The following is a 25,293-nucleotide window of genomic DNA, read 5'->3' on the forward strand; positions in this document are numbered from 1 at the left end:
GATTCCATGTATATTAACATCGACAGGTAACACCTCCCCGGATGCCCATTCTTAATGGCCAAGCAAGTTAAAAGCACTCTCCTGAGCTTAACCAAATATCCCAACCTTTAATAAAAACGACAGATTCCCCTCTGAGGACTCCAGTGCCATCAAAAAAAAGACAATCCCACCCAATAAATGTAACTGGAAATCACAAGTCATGAATAGTTAAACGAGTTTCAATCGGCCAGCCGTTTCTTTAAATCTCCTCGTTTTCTCCTCTTTTTCCTTGATTCAGTAAATATGTGTCAGCCTAGATACGAAACATTCGACGAGAATGCCGTTTCCGGAGACAGTGTATCTGCTGTGGCCAACGTAAGAGTAGTTTAGCATCTCCTGAAAAGACTCATGGCCGGTCGAGAAGGTGTGGTTTGTGGCTAGACGGCGAAGTTAGCTATAAAAAGGACACGCATATATATAATGTATTTGCGAGGAAGATGTAAAAATAGAGACTGTTAACGTAGTGCTTACTCGAGTAACCAAACGGGGCAGCCTTGGGCGCTACGCCGCATATATTTGGTGTAGGAGTTGCCGCGTTATCTTTGGCCATGGCTACTATCCCGTCAAACCGGAATGCAAATGGAATGCCGTCATGGTTTCTAGCCCAAAAGGTTAACCAGGTGAGGATGGAAATAGAAACCAATGCGAGGAAGAAAAATAGATCGATATGCTTTAACGTGATAATGGTGGGTAACTCACTCCGCCAGGCCGATCATGTTCATACGTGGCAGCAGATCGAGGGAGCCGGGTGAGAGCCAATCACTGCCAAAGGTAATAGTGGCATTGATATACGGCTTGAATCCATCGACCGATCTGATGAATCCTTGGGGCGAATGCTAGCAGCGTCATTCCGCGTTAACTAGTTAGCTAGATCCAAGTTCTGGGGAAGATGAAGTCACTAAACAACTTAGTGCGCTGGATCGCCTTGTGGCTGTAAGCACAGCCCTTGACTCGAGCCGTCAGGATCTGAGACTCGGATGGCAAACAGTTTGCGGGAGAAACGGGTCGCTGGTGTGGAGGGTTGACTGAGATACATACCTCGCCGACGTGAATCTATAGCCACTGGTCAGTTCATGATAGCCAACTACCAGTTAAACTAGTCAAGAGGAGAGCTGAGTACGAGATGCAACTGAGAATGTAACCATATAAGACAGAAGCAAAAGTTATACAAGGAAAAGGGGGACACAAACTCTCATGTACAGCGCGGGCTGGAGGCAAGGGAAAGCAGCTTGACCTGGGGTCTCCATCATGCTATATCTTGTATAGTTATGCCCGTGTGGTCTCTAACGGTTAGCTGGCCAGTTATATCGCTAACTGCTCCGTATAGATCTATGTAGTTGGAAGCGTATCAGCCAACGCATCGACAAGCCGTTGTCTTGGGAGCTGTAAGGCTTTTGCCGTGTCCCAAGGAAATGCCCAAGTATTTATCCACTTTGCAACGCCATCCTCTGTAAGACTGAAGCATCTGCGAGAGATGCTACATAGGCAACATGTTGCCTAGGATTTGCTATGGGGATGATAGAATATGTCCGAATGCCATCGTAGATATTTTCTGTGATAAATGTGCGGCAGGGGGCTTCACGCAATGGTTGCAACATAGCTAATATAAATCTCACCTAACGAGGGATGATAACGCTGTATATTATGTATATTAGCCGTGAGGAACAGCTTAGGGGCCAGCCAATATCATATCTCTAGTATCATCATCGTACAGCCTTGAGACAAGCCTAATCTTAGCTTTCCTTCTCTATCGTTACATAATTTCTCTCTCCAAAGGGGGAAATGGGGCGCTGTCCAAGCGAATTCTCGATCCTCCATTGCTTGGTCAAGATCAATAATCGATTTCTAACCACAACTCTTCGGAAAAATAGCATCCTAACATTCGATTAAAAAGAAATAAAGAAAAAAAACGTGGTTTGAGATTATATTGTCGCATGGCAACATGGGTTCAAATACGATCGACGAAGAAATGTGGAATTTCAGTGAACTGGCCCCCAAAAATAAAATAACACAAGAAAAGTAGCAAGCTCGCTGGAGATATTAAGTTATTATATTAATCGCTTCTCTCTTCAGCTGTCTCTATAACACCCGATCCATGGTTGCTTATCCCTGTCTTGTATAGATTTATAAGATTGGCGATGCAGCTACATAGCATAGTTTGCTGATTTTCGCATGGTTCCAGGGCTGTGTTTCAGCCTTCTATATCTTGCACCGGGTAGATATATGATTGGTGGCTAAATTGAAGTAATATCCTTGCGTAAAGGGATATATCCTAGAGCCGAAAACTTCTATAGCCTTCCTTTTTTCTTCTTCCTTTTACCTCTCTTTCGTCCAAGATAAAGGAATGGGCTGGAGGAGAAGAAATCTCCCGTGGTTGGTGGCACAAACTAGGATTGCCATTGGGGAGATGAAGAGATAAAGACCCGATCCAGCTATCGTCATATAACAGGTAGGTCTTAATATATAAAATGTCATATATTACATACGGTAGGAAGGGGAATAATCTCAGGAAGAGGAATTTGTCTCCATCTATGCACGTATACGCCCTACCACCAGTGATTGAAGTATTGAGGCACTCTTCTCTGCCAGGAGCACATTGCGATGCCCCTTCGTTAGCCTTTTGAAGGATGAGAGTGCCTGTCTTTTCTTTTTTATATATACTTCTCTTCTATGAAGGAAACATGGCGACAGGGAATAGTTTTGGACCCACGTGGCGGAGCAGTCTCTTCACATCTGAAACAAGAGACACTTTGACTTGATGTTGATTAATCGCATCGAGGGGCTGCTCGCACGGTATACATCATGGTCGATGTTAGTCTTGGTCAGCATCTGGGTATATCCTGGGGGCTTATGTACGATGTGTCACCTTGGCGATAGCGGGTAAGTGGAACGTTGTGCTCCGCATTGAAGTATATACACATATATATATCCTGTTAAGTGCTGGTATATATCACTTAGAGCAATTACAGTGTGCAAAGTTGTCCATCAAGGTCTAGAGGGAGAAGGCCTGGCACAAACACAGCAAGGTTCGAGCTTCCCAGGCAACAGTATAAAACCGGCCAAGCCAGGCACCGTACACCTCTCCCCTCATGTAGTGTAACTTAACTCTCCGTTCGAGCCTGGAGAGAACTGCCGCGCTGCGTTACAGTTCACTGTTCGTTGCTCTGCTCACATCACATGTTCGCTTCGTGTTATGCATCGACGGGAAACTTTTTTTTGCGAACTAACAAATTAAGGTTTCAAATAAGGTTAGGGTTGAGCTTGCTCCACGAGCTTTTTTTGCAAAAAAATTAAAAAAGCGCTAGTGTATAAACGGGGAATGATCGGCGTCTATGAATCGAACCTTAACCTTCTATTAGCCAATAAGAAAAGCGCTTTACTCTATGTTTGTTTCTCATGACATCATTGGCAGATCTGGATAGCACACGCAGTTATCTTGACGGGTTTAACTTATATTCACGCTTGCCATTTATTTTACTGTATACGATGTATTTATGTTACAAGGAGAAAGTTGGCTCTGTAGATAAATACGGAGTAACCGTGTTACATGTTAATGGACAAACGGGCATGCATGAACTTCAGGCGTTGTTTCGGAAGATGTACGTTGATTTGTATATGATCCTTACCCTGTGATTAAAAGGAATTCTACCATGTAAGTAATGTATGGAGTAGATACAACGTTTGGGATCAATAGTATAGGGATATAATAACATGGACATAATCTTTTGGGTTCGTACGGAAGAGGAGCAACCATATGCACTGTCTCTCTCGCGGCGACAGAATCTGCGCAGTTGCGTACTAACTAATTCCGAGACAAGAGAACAAAGGAATGCATCTCAAACACCCAGGCCAACGAATAGGAAAATAACAATCAACGTTAGATAAGGTAGATCGTGTACGTAAAAGGTAAGTAGAATGGCTTACGATGAAACCTTGTATAAACAGTCTCTCGGAGTTTCCAGCACCCCGCGGTATCGAATGCTCCCCTCATCCAGTTTCTTCATTGCGGTGTTGACTCCATCTGCGGTGAGGGGAAATTTTTGCACAATTGGCTTCACTCGGTTCCTGGCGGCAAAGTCCAGCATTCGAATCATGACGCTTCTTGGGGCAACAAGGCTGCCTAATACCCGTAACCCGGAGTCGATCAAGGCTGCTGAAGGGACAGTGAGATCATCCTTCAAGCTCACGGCTAGCAGATGCACTGTACCACGTGGAGCCATGAGCTCAAAGAAGGTAGACCAAACGACGTCCTCTGTTGTTGTGACTATTAAATGGTCTAGTGGCCGAATGCCCCTAGTTTCGTCTTCGCTAGTATCGTCGTCCATGCTACTACGCCTTTCCTGGTCATCGATGCCGCTGTCACTGTTCCGCCGCTTCCGCCGGGCAGATATTATTTGCGGTAGGTCTTCAAGGGGGATGAATTCTGTAGCACCCATGACAATAGCGTCAACCTGCTTTGCCACACTATGTGTAAAGACGACGGTTTCTACGCCCAGCTTGGCCCCGAATATAACTGCCATGTGGCCAAGACCCCCCAGCCCGATGATGCCAACTCGATCATTGGGTCTTATCCCACACTGTTCGTAGATGCCAAAGACACTTGCTCCGGCGCACATCATAGGCGCAGCGTCGAGCGAGGAGAGCTTCTCGGGTATTGCATAAAGGGAGGATTCGGGCCATATGGCCGCATATGCCATAGACCCTTGATCGAGATTCGTCACGCCGTACACTTTGCGGGAAGAGCAGAACTGATCGTAGCCTTCAAGGCACTGTCGACATTTGTGGCATGCTAGACAGGGAATATTTAAGTCAGTTAGATCCTTCGTGTGTGACTTTTTCCTCGTTCCTTGCCACGAGTACACTATATCAAACAACTACTTCAACGGGATCTCGGGGCCGAAGCGATTGTCGGAAAACAATCTTTTTATAACTGGCGGTTGAGTTAAATGGTAAAAAAAGGGGTAAAACAACTTACTACCATGGACATAGCCCCAGCCAACTCGCTGTCCACTAGTTCAATGAATATCATGCTCGATATTGGTATCAGGCTTGAAGGGGGAAGAGAGGGCTTGACTAACATCCTCAGAGCTCTGACATCCGGTCCCAGACACTGCACAATGCCGATACCTTCATGGCCAAGTACGCAGCCGGCCTTTCGATAATGCTGGTCTGTTCCGCACACACCTGAGTGAGTTATAGAGACCAGCACCTGGTTTCTGGTCAAGGGGGGCCGTTTCGTCTGAGACGCTACCACTCCGGCGTCTGTTCCCCTGAAGGTAGTAAACTCATAGCCTTCCTCGTGTCTCGTCATTTCTCTAGGTCGAACAGGTAGGTTGAGCAGGGCACTGTGCATATCACATGTCCAAACGGTCATCATCTATGAGCGTTGCAAGCCGTTCAAAAAGATGGAGAAGAAAGAAGATAGAGGGCTATAAGAAGGTGTAAATAGGTAAACAAGGGAGCTTTGAAACGCGCAATCAAGAACCGTCATTTACTCAACCGTCAAGGCTTAGGCGGTTCATGTACTATAAATATATAGATATGGGAATTATTTGCCGACAGCATGGCAGTGTCGCCTACATCTACTATATCTTCAACACGGGGTAGCGAAGATGGCGAACTAGGATCTATACCCCGCGATAGATCTCTACGGCCGTTGATAGTGCGGCTCTTCTCGAGCTTTGTGATGTGGCCTAGGTATCTTCAGGTATATCCGGTTGGTTGCAAGTTTTCTTAGTATTGCAGAAAGCACCCACCAGGGAATAAGTTGACTAGAGCATCGGAATGCCACTGCGCTGTCTTGTTCTTATAACAGGTGAAAAGGGGGCTAGATGGGCTCGGGGGTTCATACATACATAATATATATATCCTGGGCGTCCTGACGATTATATCAAAGATAGGACTGGTTCATAAATTGAACAGCATACCTGCTAGTTATAAGTTGGAAGAGAATATCAGTCAAAGAAGAAACGAAGGCGTAGAAAGGCGGAGCTTTTGGTAGTAGTGTGCCCATCGTATAGTTATACTATGTATACTAGAAAGTCCTTATATTCCTCAGCCAGCATGGTAAGAGTATAATACATTAACTGACGTGTAGATATGGGATGTGAGGAGTTTGAAATCGGCCTCTGCTGGTTTAATTATTAGCTATTCCTCTTGCTGGGCGTCAGATTGCAGATATCCATCCTCTAGACAGATGACTATCAACTTGAAGATAAATGTGCGTCTACCTGACATCGGGGACAATATCAAATCTAACGGCTACCTTGATAAGAGCCCCCATAACCCCCACGACGGATCGTATTGTCGTCTTCAATGTCGTCATCCCGAGTGCCTCCGTTTCGTTCATCATCTTCTTTGGTTTGCGGAGTTACCTGGATCAAGAGTAGCTGCGACCACCCCCGTTATCAGAGCATTCCTAGCTAGCTACTAGAGCTGCTTACTCTGTTACGAGATGGAATGATGAAGTTCCCTCAAGTATCCCGCGACTCCGGATGTGTCTTTTGACACATTTTCAACGCAGGTTTTTTACCCTGGTGGCTACCGACACCGAGTCCAGTGCAATCCTCAGGGGGCGCCAAAGGATACATAATACTGATACATAATACAGTGCATGCATTATGCCCTCAGACGACCCAATATATTCTATACGTCATCTAAAAGAGGATATCCCTAAGCTTCATTGTAGGCTTCGTGTGGGTGTATTTTTTTTTTCATTTCCCAATACTCCATACTTCACGCAGACTAACTTGTTATTAACAGTGGAAAAGACGAAAAGAATGCATTAACCAGGCCTGAAATTCTTGATTCTGATGCATAAAATGGCCTCTCTCAAGTCGATCTCCCTACGCCTCACCCATATGGCCCAGTAAAACTGCCCAACAAGAAGACAAGAATTCTCCTTGCAGCAGCAACGCCAGGGGACACCCCCCCTATCAATTTTCTTTTCTTTCATACTTACATATGTAGTAAGTTATATAGCTGCGACTCCCTTGTATTTCTTGTTTCTTTACATCTCATTTCTTTTTTTCACCGCCGACGATATCTCCAATAACCCTTTTGGAGAGAGAGAGATGATCGCCGGCCACGTTTTGATCCTTCGAACCCCACGGCTTGAGAGCAAGTTATGATCTCTCTGATGGAGGCGAGAGACGGATTGTGCGTGCAACAGTAGGGGATACGGGGGGATATGTGAACTAGTTAACCCCCTAGCTACATGTTCACTCCCTGACTTTCCGGATGATATAACTTCATCACTCCGGTGGAGAATGAGGATGTATCTGGCTCATAGTCGGCTATGCATAAGATAGCAGTTTTCGGGGAAATTAGATATGCGGAGTTCGCACCGTGATAGCCCATGCAGGTGCTCCTACTATCTCGGCTTTTCTATAGTGACTTGAACAGTCAACTAGTTAATGCCACAGATGTAGATGACGGCCGTCTCGCCTTTTATTCGGCAGGTTCATAGCACGATGGTAGAATAGAAGGAGGTTCATCCGGGTGGCTGCAGGCAAGGAAATCTTCCCCCTTGTTCGACCTGGTGCCTCTGGAGGGTATACTTACACTGTACATGCAGACAGGTAACTCTGTGAACAGAACTCTGCCATCCCTACTTCAACGTGGCCCTGGTAACCATCCCAGGTGGAATAAGCATCAATACGATCGCTCTTCGTATTTAGTTGACAAGCCAGTTACGGACTGATGGAATCATCGAGGGCGCAATGTATCACCATATCAGGCTAATCGGTCGTTCAGAGAAGATGTACACAGCATCTTTAATTTGTCACTATAGTCCATCTGGAACATATACCAGAAGGCTGTGGAAAGGGGTGTCTTAACGATATCTGGTCGGCTCTGCCTTCGGGCTCACTGATCAGCATCCATCAGCTGGGCTTGCATAGTTACTTGCTGGGTTTATGTACGTGACCAACTATGGCTGACGGCCTCACAGCCTCTCCCTCTAGAGGATGAAACAGGAAGAACCCCAGGTGTGTGAAGAAGGATGAGCCTCCTCTGCGATACGATATAGGCCACTGTAACTAACCTACGGAGTACTAATCAGTTATTATTCCGGCAGATGGGGGAAGTCATCCTTGCTATCAAATAGCTAAAGGGCATCGGATCTGGTTCATTCGCAAAAGCCTATAGGCCGATCGAATTAATGGGCTTCCACTGCTGCGACAGCGTCAACAGCGTCAACATCCAAGTTTCTTTTTTTCCTTTTCTCTTCTCTTCTGTCGTACGCCGTAAGGTAACGATACCAGGCATGGGCTCACGTACACGTCGAGTTTTAAACTTATTAATGGGCCTTCATGCGGACGAGCTTGATGCCTGGCTGATGGCTAAGACGTTGCCTTTTTATTTTTTTCTTGAAGGAACATAATCCCTTGGCTCCAATACAGAGGCAGCACTGAAGACGAGTGGATGCGAGATGCAAAAGTGAGACCAGCCTTGGACCATAGTGATTGGTCTTGCATCTCCAACCCCCTGCTCTCGCTATGCCTCTCTCTGCCTCTTCTTCGCTCTGGTAGCGCTTTGGTGGAGCAAAGAAGGGCTGGCATCCTTTTTCCACTTCCCCGACCCAGCGCTCAACTTGGCCCGCATTTGGGGGGCCATCCGATATTGCGAAAGTTCCAACGAGAGATAGTTATGTGCTTTCTTTTTCTTCTATTTGAAAATTAAAAATAAAAAAAGACACATGGTGTAGGGGTCTCAAACTTTTGGGAGGCCTCTCATCATCTCTCTCGATTTGAAGCCAAAGCTGGAACCGAAATTACAAAAAAAGATGCAAATTCCAAATTCCCAGCGAGCGGGAGAGGATGCATATCTACTTGAGAGAGTGTGTTCAGTGGGGCTTGTCAAAAGATCCCATGTCCATGCCAGCCTCTCACGGATCTCCTTCTCTCTGGAGGCTTAGGGGGGTGGGTGTGTGGGATATAAGTACATATATGAAGGCACGAGCTCTCCTGCAGCAATGAATGTGGATTGCCATTTGATTATACTTCTCGCTCTCCTCGATCTATATATTCTGGGAAGACGTCTCCAGAGGCCACACGACGGTATATCAGCTTGACCAAAAGCATATACACCCTCCTGTCCTATATCATTCAACTTCAGGAAGGGAGACAATATACGAACAATGTCTAAACGCCCAAGACACATTGCTTGCCGCACCTGCCGTGAGCGCAAGATTCGCTGTGATGGACAGCAGCCATGTTCCAGATGCGCCGGACAGTCGCAGCCCTGTGTTTATGCGACGCCGTCGAGCTCAGAGGCTGGCACGTCCGATCTCACCCAGCAGCTCCAGATGATGAACGACCGGCTCAGTATGTCTCTATATCTGTTTGCGTGCCATACTCCTGCTTGCGAGTTGTCGTTAATTGAACCCCTTGAGCAGGGAGAGCCGAAGCCCAGCTGGCAAACCAGGCATGCTGGGCCATTACCGAAGACCCCCTTGCTACGCCAGGCACTTATTCCTATAGCAGCTGGCCTACCAATACTATTCAGAGCCCCATTCCTCTCAGCCCATCTTCCTACATGGCTCTGCCCATGGATATGGAATCACCACAGCCAGAATGGACCCTAGACGCCTTTGCCGGGCTCCCACCTGTCACACAGCCGTCCTCTGGCTCTTCTACTTCCTCGTCTTTCTCTCTGCCTCACTCAAATTACGAAAATCGCATGCTTTCGCCGCAGAACATGCAGAAGCTGTAAGCTTACTCCCACCTTATCGCCTAGATCAGGGGCTTTTGCTTACAAGAAAACTTCTCTCTCTCTCTCTCTCCAGCCAAGAAGCCTTTTTTCAGTCACATAGCCACCTTTTCCCCATGCTAGACCAGTGGCGGAATCTCGCCAATCCGGTGGTGATCCAGTCGGAGCCATGGAAGAGCAGTATTTATTACGCCATCTGCACTCATGGGGCTCTGGTGTCCGGCAACCCTTCTCTCGAGGAGGCTTGCTACCACCGGGCCCGGAGAGAACTCGAGCTATCAGACATGGGCGGTCCAGGAAGCCAATTCTTCAGAATTGAAACCCTTCAGGCCTCGCTTCTAATAGCTCTGTATGAATTCAGGCGGTCATATCTACCTAAGGCATGGATCTCGCACGCTAGATGCACCCGGCTAGTTCAACTGCTGGGCTTGCAGAAACTCGATCGAGTTGGCGCCCCTGAGGAAGATGAGCTAGAACTCGAAGAAAAGAGACTCACATTTTGGGCTACCTATATATTCGATTGCTTGATTAATATATCATTTGGAGGCTCTCTGGCCTTTTCGGAGCGCGAGGTATGGCACGACTAAACTTTACATCCCAGTAGAATAGGATCAATATGTGCTAACTTCAATACTCAGATATCTACTCGGCTTCCTAGATATCTTCACCCTAGCTCAGAGATATTACCCCCTCAACCGCCATTCACTCTTAGCCATATCCTACAATCTCCCGACCTATCCCCAATGACACCCTATATGGCTACCATCATCCTCGTTACGACATGGGCCAAAACTCTCAGGCATACCCGAGATGCCGAAAGCCTCGATCTCGATGATCAAAACAGACATCAGTTCTGGGCCAGCCATCAAGCCCTTGACGAAACTCTGAACAAAGTAGAGGCCTGTCTTGGAGACCTTACCCAGTTCACACTGCTCGCTGATCCGACGGTTTCTTTCTTGAATGCTGCCAGGCATGCTGCAGCAATTTCGCTCTATCAAACAGCCATCACCGCAGCGGTACCGGCCAGGCTGCCAGTCGCTCTGATTGAATCGTGGCAAATGAGGTGCCAGAACTCAGCCATGGAGATAATAACGCTCTCGGGGGTCATGCTTGAAGCCAGCTTACTTCATAATATTAAGCATTTTAACCCCTTCATTCTTTTATGTGAGTATCCCTCCTCCACCAATGGACGTACCAGGCTCCAGACTAACCGTTTACCAGCCATATATACTGCTTGTGCATACCTTGCTCGCGTTATTCGGACTGGAAGCCCTGACTCCAGGATCTTAGACCCCATCGAAACCACACTAAGGTCGTTTAATCGAACTGAAATAAAGATAGCCAATCCGACTCTTGATGCCTTCCTGCCGCGCATCTTCAAAGATATTGAGGACACACGGGCATTCCCTGAGCCAATGATAGACCCATCACTTTGGCTATTGAATCAAGGGGAATAAAGCTGACCCCAAGCTGCATTCATATTTATAACTAATGTTAAATAGTTTATGACTTTCCTTCCATTTTTATGCATAATGACACCACGCCCAACGGGTTTCTCCTTTGCCCCCATACTTTATTATGAATTTCTTTCTCTTTGTCCTCAGCATCCCGCCCGGTTCCTTACTATCGCTCCTTTTTACGGTTACTCTTTCTTTTTTCTCTTTTCTTTTTTTGCATGAACTGTTATAGACGGGCACTCAGCTGGCGGGCAAGAGGGTGGCGTGTTTAGACTTGTATTTTCTTTCTTGATTCTGGTTTTTGAGGTCGATGCTGTGTTTTCTTCTGTCTGATACGGTGTCAAAAGCCCCTGCACGACTGTTTTGTTTCCTGGGCTGTTGGCTACAAGAAAGTGATGGTTGATTGAGAAGTTATAGTTCATGAGCGATATCTAGCTACACAGCCGCTTCGTTTCATTTGCTTTGCGGAAAATATAACTATCTTTTATTTGGTTACCAGCACTTCATCACTTTATGATGTTTATGTTAGCACCCCCTATTGTTAGGAGGTAGATATGCATATAAGATGCCACCACCTCGAAGGGACGGTAATAAAACTATTTAAACCTCTAACCAAGTAGCGGCTAACTCTCCCAACTTATCTAAAAAAAGGTCAGCCTCGTGTTTCCATACTTCCCGCAAATACATATAACTGGTTGCCATGCTTCAGGTTGCCGAGACAGGGACAACCCATTTTCACTGAAAAGCAAACGAGCTACAAACTACACAAGCAGGCAATTTCTAGACAACGGTTGAAACAATGTCTAACACTTCTGTTGAGAGACGACAAACGGAGAGATGAGAATTACAAGGATGCTGCCACCTTTTCGTGCATATTTAACTAGTGATATGCAACTAAGCGCCTGGACGGGAACAAGCCGTCATTGGGCTGGATTGGCCCCTTAGATGCATGTAGGCAGCGGATTGTTCGGAAAGACAAGAGGACGCCCTTCCAATGGGTTAGACTATGTACGGAAACCGCTAGAATGACCGACGGGCGCTAAATACCCTTGCAACCAGTATTTATATTAAAACCAGACGCATTCCTTCAAAATATCTTGCACCTATCCTATGCTTCTGGCAGTAGGTTATGTGTATTGTTCGCGATGGGAGAAGCTGAGAGTGAGAAGGATTCCTCCTGGGGAATCACCGTCCTTCATGAACCGAAAGATGCCATATTTGAGTAGGATATTACTTCCCTCTGCAACGAACTGACGATACTAACACTTTTCGATAGCGTTGTAGCCGTTCACGGGCTCAGTGGTCATGCGTTTGACACCTGGACGCATAAAAAGACTCGGGTTATGTGGCTGAAAGACCTGCTGCCACAAACACTGCCGAATGCCAGGATAATGACCTATGGATATCGTGCCAAATTTAATGATTTCACTGCCCACCAGGATATAAGAACGATCGCAGAGAATCTGCTCCAGCAGCTTTCTGGTCTAAGGCAGGATAAGGTGGGAGGCTTGACTACATATATAACTTATACCAATGACTTACATAGTGCTAGATATCCAAGCGGCCCCTTGTCTTTGTTTGCCATAGCTTGGGAGGTATCGTCGTCAAGAAGGTATGTAGCCCCGAGTATCAAATAAAACCTACAGACACGCATCTAACTGCGTATCAGGCATTATCCCAGAGGTCGACAGAAAAGTGTGGAGAAGTTAAGGATGCAACGTACGGCATTATATTTCTGGGTTAGTTTTAATGCCCTCAAGCACTTTCGGGACTTGATGAACTGAAAGGAAATATAGCAACGCCGCATAGTGGAAGTAGCATTGCACGCAGTGGAGGTACAATCAGTCGTCTTATCCTAGGAATGTTCTCATTCTCTGCGGGTAGGGATCTGGTGACTTATCTCCATGAAGGCTCCAAAGTGTTGTCTGATATTACGCTCGATTTTATGCATGAAGTTTCCAAATATAAAATTATATCATGCTATGAGACCAGACCTATAAAGATTATGGGTATTCCGATACTTGTACGTACCCTGCTGCCGTGCTCCCTCTGCTCGCTGGCTATAACCTAACGTACTGCAGGCTGTGACAAAAGACTCCTCGCTCCTGAAAATACCCGGTGAAGAGATATTCGGGATGGACACTCACCACCGTAATATATGTCGATTTTATGCTGCCGATGACCCTTTCTATCAAGCTATCGTACCGTTCTTTATTGGGTTCAGTAAAGGAATTGACCGGTTGCTCACTCCATCTGCCCCGGCTATGAGCAATCCGATTATTGAAACGGAAGCCCTTTTTGACGTGCCATATGCTCGATGCCTTGAATTTCAAGGAAGGGAAAAATTACTAGCCGACATAGAGCTATATTTTGGTGAATCTGACCCAGAAAAGCAAAGGGTATACGGGATATCAGGACTTGGTATGTTGGTCTTCCTCTTTATATTTATTGATGCTAACCTTTCATTTAGGAGGCGCTGGCAAGACTCAAACTGCTCTCCACTATGCCTTCAAAAACAGGTTCAAGTACAAGTCTGGAGTTGTCTTATTCAACGCAACTTCAAACACAACACTTATAGCTGATTTTCACCGAATATACGACCTTCTACACCTAGGAAAAGCTTCAAACAAGGTAGACTGCCTCAAAAAGTGGTTCTCAAAGCCAACAAGGCGTGACTGGCTGCTGATATTTGATGGGTTTAATGATCTGAACACCGTTCCAATCCGAGACTACTTCCCTAATACCTCATGGGGCCATATCATAATAACTAGCCGGGATCAATCCACCGTTGGCCTCGTCAGCCCCTGGGGAACAGCCATCACTCCTCTGGAAGAGGATGCTGCCATCAAACTTCTGTTAGGGAAAGCTGCAATTGTCAATCCTACTGATGAAGTCCTCAAAGATGCTAGAGTTATTGTAAGGCATTTAGGTTGCCTTGCTTTAGCTGTTGACCAAGCAGGTGCTCTTATTCGGAGGAGGCAGAAATCTTTAAAAGATTATTATCGTCTTCTGGAGAATGAACAGACTGAGCTATTAAAAATCAAACCTGGCATTTGTTTGCACGAGAAGACTGTTTCAACTGTCTGGGAACTCAACTTTCGACAGCTGGAGAAAGATGCCCCCAATGCCTCGCTTCTTCTCTTGCTCTTCTCGTTTCTTGAAGCAACTCAGATCCCGGAGATAATGCTTCGACGAGCTTGCTCGAATATGCAGATCTGGGCCAATGATGGAAATGTCAAGGACCTATCTCCGGACAAGGCAGGAATTGACTCCGAAATTATCACGTTGGTAAATAACGAGATGCGTTTAGATCAAGCTATCGAACAGCTGCTGGCGTTTTCTTTAATACAGGCGAATATAAGCGCCAGCGGCCGGACGTTTTCAATCCACCCTCTCGTCCAGGCTTGTGCGTCTCATCGTGTACCTCTCGAGGTACGGCAGAAATGGCAGGTCCAGGCCATTTTGTTTGTGACCCACGCTTTTCGAAAACAGAGGCTCTCCGGGGGAATTGCTGACCTAGGGGATATTGGAAGCCAAATGTTTCCCCATATTCCCCGTGTACTAAAGGAGTTTGATACTCTGGATAAGGCCTGCCCACAGTATCCAAGGGCTAAACGGGCTCTTTGTTTACTACTACTCGAAGGATCCAAATTCAATGGTAATGTATGGAGACGAGAGACGATTGCCAGAGCCAAAGAGCTCATCGAAGACTATGGTGATGCCATTCTAGAAGCACGAGTTGCCCGGCGTGAAAGCACCATACTACGCCTACATGGGGAAATGGCGGCCTCATATAGGGTTATTGAGGACTGTCTTTACTATGGTGCATTTGCTAAAGGATCGGACATCGACGCAAAAGCAAATGCTGAGAAGGGGAAACTTATCAATTCCTATGCCGGTAATTTGATAATGGAAAATCAGCTTGTACGTGCAAAGAAGGAACTCGAATCATGGCAGCCGAAAAATCCAAACCGCCCTTCAAGGATGGAATCATCTGTCCTAAGCGATCATAATGTAGCTCTTGGGAGATTACTCAAAAACCAGGGGCTGTTTACTGAAGCCTTGCCATACTTCGAGAGAATATTCCACGACATCAGAAGCGAGAACTGCAGTGGAAATCCGATATGGCAGATGAATGCTCTCGCCAACGTTACCGACTTATATCTTGAAGTAAGACGCCCTGATGACGCAGAAGCAACGCTCAGAGAAACAGTCAAGGTAATGTATGCTCGCGGATGGCAGAGATATTCTATAACAAGGAGACTACGTCTCACTTTGGCTGAAAGCTTCATCATGCGTGCCATGTTCCAGAGAGCTGAGGAGTGCCTCCTACGACTCATTCCGATGTTTGAGGGAATCGAAGACCCAGATACAAACCAAAAGACAGAACACTTTCGAACATGGGCTGGACTCGCAAGGATATCTCATCTCCAAGGCAACTGGGACGAGGCGATCAATCGCTGGAAAACTGCAATAAATATAGTTGAAAGGAGCGGTTGGTCTAAGAAGTTCAACCATGGTGTTTTACTGCAGTCTCTTGCCCAGGCGCAATTCAGAGCAGATAAAATCCTAGAAAGTCAGGAGACGTTAAAAGTGGCAAAAGAGAGCCTTGCAGCTGAAGAAAGGAAATATTGGATTGTTGGCCTGGGGTCCTACTGGCTCGACTATATTCTGGCCCCTTTGGGGGAAATTGGGCAAAGCGAGGTTATGGTCGAGTGTGATTCTTATAGCGAGGAGGATGAAGAAAGACGTGAAAAGCTACTTTCTGATTTATTCGGATGATATACGCAAGGAAGATAATTGTGCATGTTTGCTTTCTCATATTTATAATAAGTAGAATATAACCATTTTTTTAACATTGTAACTCCTAGATCTTTTATTTCATGTCCGGAGCTAAAAAAAAAAAAAAAAAAAAAGTAATATTTTAGGCATAAACATCTAGCCTGCTATCCTGTCCGGGGGTTGCAATACAGCAATTATAAAGTCTCCCAGCCGCCGTTGTTGACCTCGGACTCCAGCTTTCTACTCACGGCAGAGGGTATGCTGTGAGATAGCCACATGTCACGTAGAAGACGGTCATATCGTTTCTGGTTGAGCATCAGCCTCCTGCGATGTCTGAAGCCAGGATCAACTTCTCCATGAACATCGAGGTATGGTGCAAATCTCCAACATCCGTTGCCATTGTGCAAAAGCACCACCGCACATTTTCGAATGTTGATAAATATACCAGCATTCCGTCCACACCTATAGGTATCACGGTTTGTTAATAGCACATTCTAAAGACTTGAAAAGGTAAAACACAGAAACAAAAGGGGGGTTGCTCACTTCGCAAGATGACGGTTACAGCCGCCCAACCTAGTATTCACCATGCAACAGCTTGCCTGGGCGCAGAATATCTCACCACAGAAGAGGCATATGGTCGCATCAGTTACCTCTTTTCCAGTCGTCATGCAGGTGCGCTGAGTGGCTTCTTCCAGCAACGAGTCAAAATAGTAAGGGAGACCAACAAGTTCAAAAATAGCTGGGTGCATGAGAGAAAGGCGTGGCTGTAGGGTGCCTGCGGCTTTAGCATCATGCTTCGAGATACAGAAGTGTTCCATCCACCCGCAAACAATAGCGGATAGCGGATCCCCATCGTCAGCGGCGGACAATTTGTCGAACACTTCATCAATCGGTGGTAGCCGCAGGATCATGGTTAGACGATCAAGTTCCGATTCGTCTTTAATATCTGAGTCATGATCAGCAAAGTCAACGCCGTGCCTGACGTTCAGCAATATCGCGGTTTTGCGTAGGAAAGGAAGAATATATTTTGGGACCACTTCGAGGCAGCCCCTGAGTCGGTATTTGGGTATGAAATTCCTATCGATTCCATCTAACAACACCTGCAACGCCGGGTCTGCAACAAATGAGGCGCAGGACCTGTATGCAGATATAACCCACATGACAAAGTCCTTGGCTAAAGAGTAATCATCTGGAGTAGTAGGATCTTCGCTAGCTTGTTCCATATTTGCTTTCAGCCCCTGGGGCGTCAAGAGATACGCCAGAACCACCTTTATAATCTCAGCGATATAGCAAAGCTGGGCCAAATTCATAATCTCCATATCTAGAACGGGAACCAGGCAAAGTGAAGCTTCTGCTAAAAGGGCAAAGATATCTGTTGAAAGTAATGGCTCGATATCCATAGAATCACGGCCAAGATTCGAGATTCCCGTACTTGAGAGATACGGACTTCCAAAGAAGAGCTGGATCATCTTACGTCGATGCATGTCACGGAACTCATGTGAAGTTTTCAACGCAGAAGGGAACTCCAGGCTGCCTAAGGAGGAGTAGGCAAGTGCAGTATCACAAAGAATTCGTAGGTGTGTTAATGATGTCTCTGATATACCGCTTACCAGAGTTATTCCTTGCCCTGTTTCCTGGCCTCTTTGGGCAATTTCAACAGAGGTGATAGAATATGCAAATATTTTGGCTAGAGCGTCGGTGTGTACTAAATCTCCAGGTAGAAGATGCCCTGGCTGGTATTCGAAGCGGGATGGGATAGCGTTGAATCTCATTGTATCCCGTAGTCTCGCATAGACGGCAAGAAGTTCCGAAAATGGCGACGGAGCATCGGTGGGCTGTGCTTCGCCTCCTTCTGAGGAACTGGTAGGATTTGGAATATTTGCCAGTGTCGGTGCACCAATCAATGCCGCTAAGGTTGCGCCAGGGTTGTGGGTAGCCGGGGAATCATCTGGCAGAGTTCGAAAGGGCCTGTCATCATCTTCCGATATCTGTCCATCTGCGAAGCCCTGGTAGCCATTGAATCTGAAAGTAGCATTATAATCACCTATCAATCCGCGTGGATCTCTCGCTCCAGAGATTAAATAATCATCTGCACCGTGGGAGAGGGATGGTGTTAATGTGGTCGATAAGTATCGAGCAAAAAACCCCCCATATCCAGGGATAAAACTTTTATCATCGTCTTTGGGCAATGCGCATTTACTGAACCTTAGAAGAATCGGGTCTATCTTTCTATATATATAGTCTCGAAAAGGTATTTTAGGAGCTGCTACCCCCGGGTATGACATTTCTTGCCCTCTCCATATAATAGGAAGAAAAGCGTTTCCAAGGGCCTTGCAAAGTGGGCAGACGAATTCATTCAAGTTGAGGTTCTCGGGGTGGTTTCGAGCTACTTGCTGGTTGTGCCGTCGCCGGGTAGCTGCGTAATAGGTTTCAAAGCACTTATAATGCATAATGTGCCCACAGCCTGTGGAAATGGGGCCTTGTTTATGTAGCTCCGCCGGGAACCCTTTCCCTAGACCTTGCTTCGTTGATATTATCAGCTCACCTTTTGAGTCTAATTGTCGAACGCGCTCGAAATTTTCACTAGCAACTCCAAACGGACGAATCGACTCAGCCGATTTATCTAGTGATGAGGGTGTTGCAAGAGCCTCTTTAACGAAATCCTGATCCTTCAAGTCAGTCTCCCTGAAAATGGAGCTTTCAGTGACAAGTGCAAATGTTCCATATAATTTTGAGTCATTGGTATCTTCCTGACACAAGATACAGTTCCCAGAAGGATACTTCCGAATTACCTCCTCCGAGAATCGCAGCGGCTCCTCTGCTTCGTCAAACTCATCTTCACCCAAATCAATATTTTCCTGGCTATTTAAGAAATATTGTTGCTGTTGCTTGAACTGCGCCATGATTTTTGCCTGTCTTTCAAGGGCTCGTTTCTTCTTTTGCTCTGCCTCATTGTCTGATACAGGAGTAGAAGAAGACTGATAAATATTGCCATATGGGAACACAAGATCATTTGAAATGACGGAGTACAACCTTGGATTGTTCTTCCAAAGGCCTTTCAGTATATGCCTGATTTTTGGCGCACAGGCTTCATAGGGCGGGGCCTCCGATATTTTTTGGAATAGCCCGATAATGGTTAAATCCCCAAGTTGCGTTGATTTGGATTTGGTAAGAACATGGAAAGTGAATGTCTCCTTTTCTGCCTCGGGGTTCTCCTTATCTGCACGGGGATCCTCTAAGACAGCAAGTAGCGTTAGGTGGAGAATAGTTTGGAGGAAGGGTTCGATCCGCGTCAACTGAATTGTAGGCGTGCATATTTTGAACATTAGACAGTACTCTAAGAACTGGTGAATAATTTGAGCAAACAGAGGCGTCCGGGTAAATTTGGTATATCCAGTGAATAAACCAGCGGGAACTGGTTCTAGCTTTGGTTCAAAGATAGCTTCTTGAACACTTTTTCCTGTTGATTTAGCTTTCCATTGTTTGAAAATGTTCTCCGCCTCGTCCCGTTGATTTCTGCTATATTGCGTGGAATACGGATCTATCAAGCCTATATACTGTGGCTTTAGTTCAAATGTTCCAGTGTCGTTGAGACCATCCGGCGGACGGAAGGTAGCAACTTCTTCAAGGATCTGCTGGAAATCCCTAGCCTCAACTACCTCATCCCGTATCCTAGCACTAAGATCGGTATAAGCGAGCGGTTTGAAGCATAGGGTGTGAGCAATGTCTCTTCTGATAATATGATGTTGAATAGCAGAGCCATCTTCTCCCGTCGAGAAAGAGGTCCGTTCAGATATCAATATGATCAAAAGATGTATAAATTCGTCAGCGACATCCACATGCTGTCCTTCGTCGTAACCAGGGCGATCTACATATTCTCCTTTCATCCATTCCAATATTCCATATCTATCGCATAAGGTTGCAAGCACACGGCTCGGATCACAGATCGCCATAGCAGCTTGTATCAAGAAAATATCTCGACAGTACGCAACATCTCGGGAGATTACCGCACGATACTGGCCCATTTGATGCCTGAGACTCATTCCGTTTCTAACCCACATGCCGGCCTTCATTTGGGCAAGCCAGGCACAAACCCTTATTGGGAAGTCAAACATCGCTAGGATGACGTCGTCTGCATCCAGCGCTTGCGGTGGAGTAACAGAATATTTTTCCTTCATCAACGTGACTGCTTGGACCAGAAGACTTCGTACCCAGTCTTTTGGCTTGCTTCTCGCGCATTCCAGGAGCCAGGAGAGAATATAATGGAGAGCATGGTGGAAACTCAGCGACCCTTTCTCAACAACGAAATCAACCACGGTGTGGCGTCCACTTTGGTTATATGCATTAATCTCAAATTCGAGGTACGGCACCGTTTTAAACCGTACTGGCTCTTTAATTTCGGCTTGGACAAAACGTTTTCTTTCCAGGCCCATTGAATTGACCATTGTTGCAAGCGCAGCGTGCATAATTGCATCTGCGAGGTTGCTATCTCCTTCAGTGAGGTTATTTGGACGGAACGCTTCACAGAATATCCTGCATAGGCGAGTCACTTCTCTCATCAGAATGGAAGCCCCTATCCACGCATCCGTTTCATATTCTAGATGCTCTCCAACGGCTCTGACGTTAGGGCAAATACCCTGGGTAAGCTTGACGAGATCCATAAACTGCAAAAGATACTGTCTCTCCGTCCTTAAATAGCTTTGAATATGCTCGGAGGCAAGGATGTACCTTAGATCGAGGAAAAAGTGATATAATCTGCGATTAGTGATTGACCCAGAGTCCATCGCAAGGGTAGCCGTAGGGCTGACATCATGAGGCTCGCCAACCTGCCTTGTTGTAAGGAAGGTATAAAGGATAGCCATTATACTAGTAAGAAAATTCCCGCGCTCAACTATTTCCTTTGTGATAGATGGTGTCGTGAACAGCTGAAGAGAGAGCTTAATAATTGAATGGTCGGGCTCTCTATCTGCAATGAGGTACAGCTGGGCCAGAGCAGTGTATAGCGCAGAGAATCGCAAACCAAGCACCCTCTTGAACTCGGGGACATTGACGACAGTAGCCAAGTACAACTCTCGCACATCAGTGCGAGTCTTCTTCCACAGGCGCAAATCATATAAAATCAGCCAGTCTAACCGCGTCCTTTGCTGGAGGTCTTCGTGCGGCAAATTTCTCCTCTCATGGAATAGACGTGGCTTTTCTTGCCAATGTGGTAGGCATGTAGGGTTAGCTTTCTGCTTTACTCCCGGAGTCTTCGGTATGGCGACAGGCTTCCTAGAGAATTGCGGATCATCTGTCACAGGGAGAATTACGAGCGGATCACCATCCCCAGGAGGAGGCTGCTCTGGCGGTGGAGGCGGTGGCGGAGGCTGCGGCGGGAGCCCAAACTCTGCAATGTCCGCCTCTGCTCGCGTCTCCATGTCAAGGTCGGCCTCATCAGTATTTCCAGCAGCGTCGCCGAGAACCTGCTGTACGTGCATATCTAGTTGCACCTGGTCAACCTCTGCGTCGTCCATATCTTCATCGTCATCATCCTCCGCCGCCCGTCTTATATCCTCTGTGTCTTCCATTTCAGCGTCAGTAAAATCAACCATTTCCGCAGCTAGAATCTCAGCCTGAGCAATTTGGACAGCTTGGTAGATCCGGCCATCATCCAGGCTCTGGTCGTCAATTCCCTTGTTGCCAATCCCAGCGTTAGAAGCAGCACTTCCAGGGTGCCAGGGTTGGAGCATCTGCTCGCAGACCATGAGTCGTAGCAACGAGCCATCGTCGCCAACACGACAACCAGAGATATCGGAAAGCCAATCAATTATAGTGGCACACATCTGCTCTCGGAAAGTATCTCTGGCAGACCGGACGGTGACGGTGACTCTAATCTGTTCTATGATCCTCGAGACATCGAGCAGTCCGGAGAGGTTCTTTGAATATTTCACCACACTCCTGCCGACCTCATCTGATTCATTGGCCTTTTGCAGCCCGAACCTTTCTCGCTCCCGGCAGGCACGGGCTACCTGATTTGTGACTTCGTTGATGGTATGTTTCTCGTCATTCCAGAGCACTAGGGCAAATTCCGGCTCACTCTCCTCAGGATCACTAGCATGATACCAATCTCCGGACAGTCTAGAGACGACTTCATCCTGTCTGATTCCTGCCTCGGTCTTGGGGAGCCGCAATTGCTCGGGAGAGCAGGATATCACGTCACAAAAGTAGTCGAGAACGCGAGCCATGGTCATCCTGATGTAGGCAACCAACATCTCTGGCACCGGATTCTCATCCTTCTTCTTCTTCTCCTCCTGGCCATCACTCTCCAGTGCAGTATGGATTGCACAGTTGACGGGCACCCGGAAGGCCTCTTCGTCTCCACAATCACAGCATCCAGAATGTCCGCTCGAGACAAAAAAAGCATATTTATGCCCGGTATGGTCCGAGGCGTTGAAGCATCGATTACATAGGCAACAGGTCTCGTCTATCGAGCAGGTTATACAGTGGTATCCCGCATCGCCGGACTTGAAAGTGTGTCCGCATCGTTTTCCTCGCGCGGCCTCTGAGTATTCCGCCCCAGCCTCCAGGCCTTGAGCCTTCGATAGGTTCCAGCACCCATTCCCAGGGCCGTTGGGGAATAGTAACCGTAGGTACTCATCGTTATGGCCTGTAAGAGAGCGGAATAGGATCTCTATGAGCTCCTTTCTAGCCTTATCGTCGTATCGATTCTGGTATCGGGCTGGGAATCCCACCAGCGCCTGGCCCAGCGACTTCTCAACGTCCGCCAGGGATCGAGGCATCATCTCTGCCGTACGATTAGTTCACTCATATGTGCATTCGGGTCGATATAGCAGCAAGAAGGTCGTCGGCGCGGTTGTTGGTAATGTTGGTGGCGAGTGGTGATCTTATAGTTGTATATGAAGCTGGTGGGGAAGACGTTTAGCATACGAGTAGCTAATTTAGCCAAGGGGGATCCCTACTGGTGAAAACAGATAGCGATAGCTATAAGAAGCTATTAATGGAGATTCCGGTCTTCCCTCTCCTAGCTTTTCTATCAATAAGAAAAACGATGATGGCTAGGGCGAGTTTTTGGGTGTCTTTTTTTATGGTTGGAAGCTTCGTCTGACTAAGGATGGCAATGTGTTTTTTTTTTTTTTTTTTTTTTTTTGATATATTTAATCCAGGCAAAGCATTTCGATTACTACTATTACGTCGTTTGTTTGCCTGCGCATTATGGTGTTGTTACTGCGTAGGGACTGGGGTTGTTCACCTGTATACGGGTAGCCGGTGCAAAGGGAGTTGCATATACTGAAGACAATGTGTATCGATATCAGCGTTTGAGAACACTGTATAGAGAGTCCACATTATCGAATAAGTAGTGTTCAGGGTAAAGCACAGGTTGGATGTGAGCTCGATTCGCGGGTCTGAATAGAAGGTAGATATGTCGCGTAGCATCTATGTAGTGGCCGCATCCAGGATATCCACGGGCTCATTACTCCGGCGACTTCAACCTCAAGAGAAATGATATTGTAACATGTTGTTCTCTATTTCTTAAAACAAATATCTGTACAGTTGCTTCCGCCGGTAGTCTCCTTCCATGGCGTAATCCACCTCACGTCGAACGTACTTATTCTTCCTCCTGGTTGATATATCGGTGTTTAATGTCCTTCCATTGTCGCTACAAAGAAAGAGTTAGCGTATCGATAACGAGGGAAGATTGCTCTTGAAGCAAAGGGAGCCGTACGCCACTGTTTATGCAATCCCAGACTTTGTTGGAGATGGTGTCGAAAGCCCTAGACAGAGAGGCGTCAGACAGAGTCATGGAGTTCCAGGTCTTGATTGACAGGTTAAGGGACATACATCTCGAATCCGAATGCGCCGACGAAGACGGTGCTCAGCATGATGCCATTTCGCCTGATGAAGATGCTAGGGGTAGACAAAGGTCAGTCGAACGGTCCAACCCTGACGTAAATATACATAGGCTTCTTACTTGTAGATAGAGGTCGCAATCTAGAGAAAACTCCGTATTAGCAATGGGTCATCGTTTTGATATTCGAGAGAGAAGCCACTTACACCAGCCATTGTGAGATGCGGTCGAGATCAAATCCTGTGCAGATACGAAGAAGAAGAAGCAGAAGAAGACCACGGCGTTTCTCCAGTCGTCTGCTTGATATTCTCAGCTCGATGTTTGGTGAAGAGAAGAAGAAGATGAAGTTGAAGTGATGAAGTCGAAGTTTTGAACTTGGTAAATAGTGGACGCTGATTGGTCAGCAGGACTTTTTTTATATCTTCAACATTTCAGCATCAGACAAGAAGAAACGAACAACATCAGTGAAAGGTGGAGAGCAGAGAAGAAAGAGATCGTAAGAAGACGAGAAGAATACAATAGGAAAGAGGCCCCCGACGATACTATAGTCATGTCCGCAAACGAGAAGACAAGAATATCAGGCATCACCACCAACGCTCTCACGGGCGAGCGCCATATACCCGCCTCAGTCCGAGCTGATGGCTCCCAGCGCCGTGAGATTCGCATACGACCAGGCTACAGTCCTCCAGAGGATGTGGAGCTGTACAAGAATCGCGCTGCCGCTTCGTGGAAGGACCGTGGCAAGGCAGGGATCCCGGGAGCAGAGCTGGCATCGAACGAGAGCACAACGGCCGGTTTAAAGAACACCAAGAAGAAAGAGGCCAAAAGCAAGGCGAAGGCGAATAGTGAGACTGCTCCTCAGAAGACAGGCAAAGACACACCTCTCGGCAAGGAAAACTGGAGGCCAACGGCTGAGGCAAAACAAAAGGAAGAACAAACTGAAGTTGACCCCGAAGTCGAGCGAGAGAAGAAGGCGAGAAACCTGAAGAAGAAACTGAAGCAGGCACGCGAGCTACGGGATAAAAAGGCGAAGGGAGAGAGCCTTCTGCCTGAGCAGTTGGAGAAAATTACCAGAATCAACGAGTTGGTACGGCAGCTGGAGTCACTTGAGTTCGATGCTGATGGCGAAAAGAAGGCAGACTCGGCGGAATCCAAGTGAAGTGTTGGGGGTAATGGCCGCCACGGAAGGGCGGCCTACTCACACATATTTTTATGTTGATTATGATGGGATGAATATCTTCACTCTAGCATTATTATACCTCCACGGTCGACATTCGATCCCATCTTCAAAGGGAGCCAAGGGATGCGTCGACTTGATCCCCGGCCCAAGAGACGGCATCTTCTCCCCGGCCTCACTGCCTGGTACCATGTCTTGAAATGGACGAGATCAGAAGCACGGGGCCTGGTTCACCATGTTGATGCTGGTAGAAGTCCGTCCTAACGAGTCAAGAACTCCGC

General features: G+C 46.8%; 6 protein-coding genes across 6 annotated transcripts; 3 read left to right on the forward strand and 3 right to left on the reverse strand.

Moving 5' to 3' along the window:
• Positions 1-273: 273 nt before the first annotated feature.
• Positions 274-1,286, reverse strand: MCYG_08640 (uncharacterized protein; the record flags this gene model as incomplete). The annotated part of the gene is made up of 5 exons (XM_002842763.1): positions 274-416; positions 511-638; positions 739-875; positions 1,078-1,092; positions 1,209-1,286. The coding sequence occupies 5 exons, from the start codon at positions 1,284-1,286 to the stop codon at positions 274-276; spliced, it is 501 nt and encodes a 166-aa protein (XP_002842809.1).
• Positions 1,287-3,959: 2,673 nt separating this feature from the next.
• On the reverse strand, positions 3,960-5,350 carry MCYG_08641 (NADP-dependent alcohol dehydrogenase; the record flags this gene model as incomplete). Its single annotated transcript, XM_002842764.1, has 3 exons — positions 3,960-4,798; positions 5,015-5,049; positions 5,118-5,350. The coding sequence occupies 3 exons, from the start codon at positions 5,348-5,350 to the stop codon at positions 3,960-3,962; spliced, it is 1,107 nt and encodes a 368-aa protein (XP_002842810.1).
• Positions 5,351-9,178: 3,828 nt separating this feature from the next.
• On the forward strand, positions 9,179-11,207 carry MCYG_08642 (fungal specific transcription factor domain-containing protein; the record flags this gene model as incomplete). Its single annotated transcript, XM_002842765.1, has 5 exons — positions 9,179-9,365; positions 9,437-9,749; positions 9,827-10,322; positions 10,389-10,914; positions 10,972-11,207. The coding sequence occupies 5 exons, from the start codon at positions 9,179-9,181 to the stop codon at positions 11,205-11,207; spliced, it is 1,758 nt and encodes a 585-aa protein (XP_002842811.1).
• A 1,145-nt stretch (positions 11,208-12,352) lies between these two features.
• On the forward strand, positions 12,353-15,989 carry MCYG_08643 (LipA and NB-ARC domain-containing protein; the record flags this gene model as incomplete). The annotated part of the gene is made up of 6 exons (XM_002842766.1): positions 12,353-12,429; positions 12,484-12,706; positions 12,877-12,946; positions 13,004-13,230; positions 13,289-13,628; positions 13,678-15,989. 6 exons carry the CDS (start codon positions 12,353-12,355, stop codon positions 15,987-15,989), a joined length of 3,249 nt encoding a protein of 1,082 aa, XP_002842812.1.
• Positions 15,990-16,183: 194 nt separating this feature from the next.
• MCYG_08644 (E3 ubiquitin-protein ligase ubr1) lies at positions 16,184-22,768 on the reverse strand (the record flags this gene model as incomplete). The annotated part of the gene is made up of 2 exons (XM_002842767.1): positions 16,184-16,451; positions 16,533-22,768. The coding sequence occupies 2 exons, from the start codon at positions 22,766-22,768 to the stop codon at positions 16,184-16,186; spliced, it is 6,504 nt and encodes a 2,167-aa protein (XP_002842813.1).
• A 1,617-nt stretch (positions 22,769-24,385) lies between these two features.
• Positions 24,386-24,994, forward strand: MCYG_08645 (exon junction complex protein; the record flags this gene model as incomplete). The annotated part of the gene is made up of 1 exon (XM_002842768.1): positions 24,386-24,994. The coding sequence occupies one exon, from the start codon at positions 24,386-24,388 to the stop codon at positions 24,992-24,994; it is 609 nt and encodes a 202-aa protein (XP_002842814.1).
• Positions 24,995-25,293: the final 299 nt, after the last annotated feature.

This window comes from Microsporum canis, genomic scaffold (assembly GCF_000151145.1).
Source record: "Microsporum canis CBS 113480 supercont1.9 genomic scaffold, whole genome shotgun sequence".
Lineage (NCBI taxonomy): Eukaryota > Fungi > Ascomycota > Eurotiomycetes > Onygenales > Arthrodermataceae > Microsporum > Microsporum canis.